The sequence below is a fragment of the Capra hircus genome, chromosome 13 (genome assembly GCF_001704415.2).
Source record: "Capra hircus breed San Clemente chromosome 13, ASM170441v1, whole genome shotgun sequence".
Lineage (NCBI taxonomy): Eukaryota > Metazoa > Chordata > Mammalia > Artiodactyla > Bovidae > Capra > Capra hircus.
This window is the reverse complement of record NC_030820.1, coordinates 3,716,574-3,724,927: the sequence shown is the minus strand read 5'-3', so window position 1 is coordinate 3,724,927 and position 8,354 is coordinate 3,716,574. Positions and strand designations below refer to the sequence as shown.

Here is an 8,354-nt window from a genome sequence, read left to right as displayed (position 1 = left end):
TGGAGATTTCCTCATGAAAGAAAAGAAGAAATGAAAAGGATCTCTATGCGCAAGCCATAGCACAGCATGCTGGAGAGCGGTGCTGCCTCTCAGGAAAGCCACGGGAAGACCAGCCACCAGAACTGTGTCAGACCGCCCCGGGGCCTGCCCGGAGTGAAGTCGAGGCCAAAGGACGGCGGCGCCGTGACCCCAGCACTCTCCGGTGACGGTTCCCTTCCCTTCCGTGTGCTGCCCTCTCCCAGCTCGGCCTGAAGTCAAAGGCCACCAACATGCACAATTCAGGTTAAAGTCCAAATAAGACACTGAAAGCAAACACACTGATCCCACTGATGTTTTCAAGATATATCCTGAGAAACATTTTTTAGAGAGAAGCTATGTTCTTCATAAATAAAACTACAGAGGGCTTTTGGGACTCTTGCTTTTTATAAAATGAAATATATTTTCCCACTTTTTTCATTTAAAATGAGTGAACAAAAGCTGTAACATTTATTCCTCTCTGCCCTAAAGTTTGCTCCTTTGCATTTCACAATGTACATGCATGGCTGGATGACAGGTAACCTCCAGAAGCAAAGAAAAGAAAAATGTGGAAGAAAAGTCACACTGACTGTTCTCAGACATTTATGAATATTAAAAAAAAAAAAAACCAAACCAATCTATTAGAAAGTCATTTGGAAGCACATGGAGATGAATTAGAAGCCATGACATTGAGAAAGTTAGGGAGTTCAAAGTTATAACATTAATCAACAGGATCCATATTTCTTCCAAGCATCAGAGTTACAGGAACTTGAATATACATTTAATTTGGGTTATTAAGTGAGTGGCTGAAGAACTTATTCTTTTTAACCAAGAATACTGACAGAGTCTCAGATTTGAAGATGAATTACTAAGATTATCAAGAATATCAAAACACACCCACTTCCAGCAGTAGGGAACCAAGTCTTCATTTCCCACCTAATAAGCAACAAAAAAACCTGGCAGCCATTTTCCCCTCTGAACTTCCAAATATCCAAAGAATCAAACAACCACTCAAGAAACAAGAGAACCAGGGGTGTTTCAGACATGTGGAAGGAAAATGCTTAAAGGCGAAATTCCTCAAGCACATGCCCCTGTGCAGAAGGGGAAAGTTGGTCCCTTTGCTAATACTGTTAAAACCCATGGACATGAAGGCTGTGAGAAAGACCCTACTGATCTTCAGCCAAACGTGCAATGACACAGCCTTTAAACAACTTTTCTGTTTTTAAATTTCAGCCGCACTGGCTTTTCACTGCATTGCACAGGCTTTTCTCTAGCTGCGGCACACGGCCTTCTCTAGCTGCCCCTCGGCATGTGGGATCTCAGTTCCCCGACCAGGGACTGAACCCGTGTGCCCTGCACTGGGAGATGGGACGTCCCAAACTCAGTCATCATTGTATCCACAAATACACCAAACTCTAAAGCCAAGAATTTTCTTGAAAGATAATCATTAAACATACAAGTATTGGCTTTAACCACCAGGCCCAGGTTAACTAATGAAATAAAAAACCTGATAAAAACTTTCTCTGGTGCCTCCAGTTCAAACAGCTTCCCCTAGTTCTGGGGCAGGCAGCAGCTATTGGGATGGCTCTTCCTTATTCCAGACTCTTCCAGGGAGCTCAGTTTCTTGGCCTGTTGCTTGGGTTGTTATTTTGTGCCCTCTCTGCTTAAACTACTGCAACAACTGTTTCTGTTTAAGACTCAACGACACACTGTGAGCCCATCTTCAGTGACAAGCACCCAGGAAACGGGTGACTCTGAGACGGGGCTCAGGACAGACCATGTTCTATCACCTCTGCAGGAGGGTTCCACCCTGTGCAGTCTGCACTCCCTGGAGGAGTGGACTCCGCTGCACTGTGGTTGGTCTTCTGCTGGGCTACCTCTTCTACTGTGGAGCCCAGTGAACGGAGTCACCTGGGGCAGGATTAAGAGCTAGGAGGGAAGAGGAAGAGACGTCAGTAGGCAGGGCCACGTTCCTGGTGGGGATGTTGAGGCTGGGGTCCCAGGAAGGGAAGAAGTCTCCAGAAGAGTCTGGAGCTTCAAAGAAGAGGGCCTGCATCTGCAGCCAGGCATGGCAAGGAAGACTAAGCTTCATGACCCAAAATGGTGCCATGATATTCGGCTGCCTCTTCAGGAGTCCTGCCCTACAATCTAAGGAAAGGAGAGTTGGGGACGGACAGAATGAGCTGGGAGAAAGAAACCACTAATTAATCTTAAGCATGAACTTACACTGTATCCATTTCCATATTCTTTTATTTTGTTGGTCTTTTTCTGTTTTTTTTTTTTTTTTTTTTTGCTAACTCCTACACTTTGGGGAATATCTTGATTTTCCGTGTTACTAGAGAGGAGGTATTACTTCGAAGGACCACCCAATGTTGAGCAGGAAAAAAAGACACATTTGATGGGTGGCCTTTGAATATAGTTTCCTTCATTATTTCAGAATAAAACTTGGTTAAGAAAATCTACTGTAGTTGTCCATCCAAAATAAGTCATTGCTATGATTCACTACATGACATTTCAGCAAGCCCACTGGAGACAACAGTGGGTGATCCTGCAAATGGAAGGCTCCTGGTTTGAAATCTAAGCTGCCCGTGCTGCCTTCCAAGTGGGGAACTGCAAACTCTGCCCACTGAATTCCCCTCGGGCTTGGATCTGTTCTGAACTTCACCAGAGTCTTAAAGGTGGGGGCAGGGGCAAGGGGTAGGGACATGCCTGAACTACAAGAAAGAACAAGCCTCTCTGATGTCTCCCCCTAATGTCAGGCCAAACTATATGTAAATATCCTGCAACTCTTAGTGCAGTCACAGCTCCCAGGGCGCTGTGGCCACCATGCTTAAGGACCTGGGACCAGTGCTTCACCCCCTGAGCCTCGTCGGTCCGAGGGGGCATGACGGCTGCATGTCCACACGTGGGCCCTGCTGATGTGCTAGGGGCCAGGACAGTCAGGCCGCAGGAATCAATCCCAGGGGGTCTGCAATTAGCCCGGGGCTTGCCAAACTTGAGCATGTTTCAGAATCACCCAGTTTCTCATTCTGTAGGTCTGGGTGGGGCCCAGGCTCTGCCTTTCTCACACACTTTCAGATATGACGCTGGGGCCGCAAGCAGTGGGGTGACCCGCAAGCCTGTTGCTCCACTGCTGCCTGACTCAGGCTGCAGGGCAGGAGGATTGGCCGGCAAAGAGAGCACCACGGTCACTGCGGGCTTCATCCAGGGATGCAACGAGGCACACCACTGGTTTCTTCATGTGCTTCCTTTATGGATGCTGTCGCTGCCAACAAAGCCAATGGTTCTTTATCACCAAAGTAATTTTCTGAAGTTAAAGTGTGAACCAGAAAGGAACAGTGCTGTCAGAACAAGCTCCTGGAGGCTGCTGGTTTGAAAGTTAAGCCCAACACAGGTACATAACTTCTACTGAAAATGATCATTTGAATTCTGGTAAGTCATGGCTTCTGGGCACACTGCTCATTTGTCCCAGGTCTGGTCACGACATCCTCCACGATGAGGCTGCAATCCTCTTCTGTGAGCAAGTAGCTGCTTCCACCCTTTTCTTTTCTTGGTTGGGCTGCCCTGAGTCAGAGCTAAGCTTTCAGTGTTTGTGGCTGAGTTGTGCCTGCCCTGGCTTATTTTTCGTAAGATGTCTGGAGGAGAGAGTTTTCCAAAACATGCAACTCTTCATTAGATGCAGTTTCTGCCAAATCTTGTTTCAAAAGCAACCCCGGATCTGACAGCTCTCAAGTTGGCAGGACCCTGGCAGCTTTCCTTTTCCCACTATTATTTCCCTCGGGGCTAATCGATCACTTCCAAGAGAAACTCTCTTGTGGTGGTCGGCGTCTCCCGCAGGGTTGCGCTTCCTGCGTTTCTGCGGTGCTCCGGCCCCTCGTGGACTCTGCTTTGGACTGGGGAATGCTGACTCACAGCCACAGACAAGGCTCCTGCTTAGAAGCCCGGTCTGCAACCGCACCCTGGGATGAGGTTTCTGCTGCTCCTGGCCAGGCCTGATGACCTTTCTCCAGCTTCAGAGCAGGAAGCCCCTGGTGGGTCTCAGACGCCTTCCTGTCATCCTCTGCCTGTCCCACGGCCGGGGGGCTGGATGAGGCTGGCCGGCCCCCCCTCCTCCACGCTCCCTCTGCAGCCACGGAGTCACTGGATGCTCCCACACTGGGCCCGTTGCTCCGAGATCCGCTCACGGCGCTGCTTTTTGTCTCAGTTCTGTTCACACTAAAACAAACAAAGAATTTTTTGATTTGTAAACCTGTGACGGCCAGGTTTCCCTCGGAGTCCCCATGTCATATTTCTTACACTTGAAGCAGGAGGCATGTGTTAACCTCCCTTCTCCTCACCCCACTGGCCAATCTCACAAAAAATCCCAAGTGTCTGCTGATATGCAGACTGGATCAGCCAAGAGCTGTCACAGCTCCCTACATACTGGGACACACTTTGCTTATCGATCGCTGGTTAGCAAGGGCATTTCAATGGGGTTCATATTTTAACTAAGGCAGAGAGGCATTCATTTCAGATGTTAAATGTCAATATTACCTATATTTGATGTATTGATTTTTCTCCCCAGAAGCAAATACACAAAGCAAAGTCTCTCTGTGTGTGTGTTTGTGTACATACAAGCATGTTCTTTTATGCACATACAAACTTTTCTATAACACACAGAAACTTTTCAAACGTTCCCTTTTCTATAACACACATACAACAGATAAAGCAAATTGTACTGTGTGACATTCACTTGGAGGTGCAGGATAGAAGCTGGCCAGGGAGATTGTACAGACCAGAGATTTTGGCATATATTTGTAGACTTGTGAATGGAAAGATGTTTCTTGAACCACCAAACTCAAAATATTGAGGCTGAAATATTTCTTTAGGTTCAGCTTTCATCTGGAAACCAATACATGTATTCATATTCTTACTACAGCTATCGTTCTCTCAAAGATAATTATAATGACACGAGGGTCAGAAGAGGCCCCTGAGGAAGGCAGCGCATGGTTCCCAATCTGTCCGGGGCTGCTTGGAAAGGTGCATGAAACACCATCAACAGGTGCTTTTCATCTTCAAAGTGCTTGCCACTAATTACTCCTTGCAACATACCTGTGAAGCCAGGCCTTGTTTCCCCCTGTCCAGAAAGCAAGAGAAAAAGTCTGGAAGGTAGAAAAAGTCCCAACTCTGTGACTTTGGACAGGATCAGTGCCTGAGGGGCTTCTGTGATTAGGGTCTATGCACTCTTGCTGAATTCTAGCCCTGTGTTGTGTCCCTATCTATATAGACAGTTTGGAGAGAAGAAGAGGAAACCCACGGGACCTACATTTCTTGCAGAACGTTTCTCTTGGGCTCTGCCCTGGGAGGAAGTAGTTGTTCCACACACCCAGTACGATCCCCTGTCGCTCCATGGAGAGCTCGTCCCGGCTGCTGTGAAAGACAACAAAGTCAACCAGTAATCTGTTAACTGCACAGGTGGAAAACATTTCCACTCCAAATACCCCAGTGAACGGATTTAGTTTGGTGAGGACAGGATAAAACTACATAGTGTTAGGTTATTTTAATTTTTATCAGTCTAGAATGTTCTATGGCAAACCTAGACAGTGTATTAAAAACGACATCACTTTGCTGAAAAAGGTCCATATAGTCAAAGCTATGGTTATTCCAGCAGTCATGTACGGATCTGAGAGTTGGATTATAAAGAAGGCTTAGCACTGAAGAAGTGATGCTTTCAAACTGTGGTGCTGGAGAAGGCTCTTATGAGTCTCTTGGACTATAAGGAGATTAAACCAGTCAGTCTGAAAGGAAATCAATACTGAATATTCAATAGAAGGATGGATTCTGAAGCTGAAGCTCCAATGCTTTGGCCACCTGATGTGAAGAGCCAACTCATTAGAAAAGACCCTGATGCTGGGAAAGATGGAAGGCAGAAGGAGAAGGGAATGGCAGAGGATGAGGTGTTTGGATGGCATCACCGACGCAATGGGTGTGAGTTTCAGCAAGCTTCGAGAGATGGTGAAGGACAGGGACACCTGTCATGCTGCAGTGCATGGGGTCACAGAGGCGGACCCAAATTGTCAATTGAACACCACCACTTCTCTTGGGTTCCCAGTACACGTTTCATTCGTGAATGTGTGCCACAAACATGCAAGATGGTGACTCCAAGCCATCTGGGAACTCTCGGCCAGAAGCGAGAGCTCTGAGGCCTGGGATGTGATGATGCCCAAGGCAGGCGACCATGTGGCCGTGGGCCTGGCCTTCCAGAGAGACCTGGGGCCACTGGGGTCTGTACTCCGATGAACTTCAGAATTCTCACATCTTCTCTATCTACAAAAACAGAGTATGGCCTTTGCAAAAAATGTCAAGAGTTCAGCCTACCAATACTGGTACTTCGAAAACCAGAGTTTGAGATTCCTGGTTACTAAAACACTCCCGAGTTTTTTTTCCCTTAAAATAACAGCACTAACATGGTTTTAGATAATTCTGAGGTTATCTATCTATCCTTACACATGGAAGCTTCATAAAGAAGTAGCTATAAAAAGTAAAAATCTCCCAACTCTCATCAATATTGACCAATTTCTTTCTTTTGGAAAGTTGTTTCCTTTTGGTTAGCACATAGATAATTCAGACAAGGTGTTAAATTCTATCAATTGCTAGTACATTTCTCAGTACCCTTCTCCATCCAATTTTATCGTAAAATGTTGCTGCCACAAGGAGTGGTATTGGTAGGGTACAAGCAGGCCTACACTGGAAGTAAGACTGACACCCCAGAGAGCCGGGTAGGCTGCAGCCACTGGCATCATGTCTGCATGTCCCACAGAGTGATGCTGTGAGCTTCGTCCAATCACTGCCCTGCACCACTGAGCACCAACCTCTTGCTCTCATGAACTCGCCGGCATTTTAGACCTGGACCAATGTCACTCAGGGTCTAGTTATAACCCAAGTCAGTTTTAAGAGTTAGTAAACAGAATACAATTGGTTTTATTGGATTATACTGCATTTTGGGGCTTCCCGTATGGCTCAGCTGGTAAAGAATCCAAGTGCAATGTGGGACACCTAGCTTCGATCCCTGGGTTGGAAAGATCCCTCGGAGAAGGGAAAGGCTACCCACTCCAGTATTCTGGCCTGGAGAATTCCACAGACTGTATAGTCCATGGGGTCGCAAAGAGTCAGACTTACAACTGAGAGACTTTCACTTTCACTGGCTAGTCCCTTTTCTTTCCCTTAAGACTTCCTGTTGTTTAGTCGCTAAGTCGTGTTCCATTCTTTGCAACCCCAAGGACTGAAGTATGCCAGGCTTCCTTGTCCTTCACTATCTCCTGAAGTTTGCTCAAACTCATGCCCATTGAGTCAGTGATGCCATCCAACCTTCTCCTCCTCTGTCATCCCCTTCTCCTCCTGCCTTCAATCTTTCCCAGCATCAGGATCTTCTCAAGGAGTCAGTTCTTTGTATCAGGTGACCACAGTATTGGAGCTTCAGCTTCAGCATCAGTCCTTCCAATGAATATTCAGGATTGATTTCCTTTAGGACTGACTGGTTTGATATCCTTGCTGTCCAAGGGACTCTCAAAAGTCTTCTCCAGCACAATTCAAAGGCATCAATTGTTTGGCACTGAGCCTTCTTTATGGTCCAACCCTCACATCCGTACAAGAATATCAAAAAAATCATAGCTTTGACTATACGGACTTTTATGGGCAGAGTAATGTCTCTGCTTTTTAATACACTGTCTAGGTTTGTTGACCCAAAAGTGTTAGTTTAAAAGTTAAATGACAGAGAAAGAGAGGAAGAGAGGGAGAGAGAGAGATTGAGATTTATGTGTGAAACGCTTCTAAACATGCCTTGTAAGTACAGTAGATTTCCCCCTTACAACCACACCCTGTAAAGTGCTGTAGTTTCAGAGCTGCACAATTAACATAAGGAGCATGAGTCAGGCTTTGAACAACTCTGTGGGAACCAGAAAGCCTTTTCCTATTAGGAATGATGTAAATTCCCCAAGGCTGGAAGAAGTCCACAACGGAGGGAGACAGGGTCATAAATAACAACAATGGATACTGCACAGACCACAAAACATGAGGCCGTGATACAGACACTCTTCGCATCTCACACTGGATTCAACCGCTGCCTCGATTTATTCATTTTTTAAGCTTAAAGAGCACTCTGCATTTCCTATGGGAACTTCAAAAACACCTCTAAAAAACAGGACAATGGACTCTCATCCCGAATTCTTCCAACAATGGAGGAAAATGTCCTTGGAAGAGAAAAACAACAACAACAGCAGCAGCAGCAAGAGTGACAAGGAAATGTCCAGCTCGAAAAGTGCAAAGCCTGCGACTTCATATTTCCAAATAAAGAAAGAGAA

The 8,354-nt window shown here is 46.2% G+C and overlaps 1 protein-coding gene across 1 annotated transcript in view; it reads right to left on the bottom strand.

The window, feature by feature from the left end:
- SLX4IP (SLX4 interacting protein) overlaps positions 405-8,354 on the bottom strand; it is a 209,997-nt gene continuing 202,047 nt past the window's right edge. The window contains 6 exon segments of the mRNA XM_018056923.1: positions 405-3,616; positions 3,618-3,664; positions 3,666-3,778; positions 3,781-3,998; positions 4,000-4,230; positions 5,321-5,421. Of these exon segments, the coding sequence (XP_017912412.1) occupies positions 3,475-3,616; positions 3,618-3,664; positions 3,666-3,778; positions 3,781-3,998; positions 4,000-4,230; positions 5,321-5,421 (852 nt within the window). The 3' untranslated portion in view covers positions 405-3,474.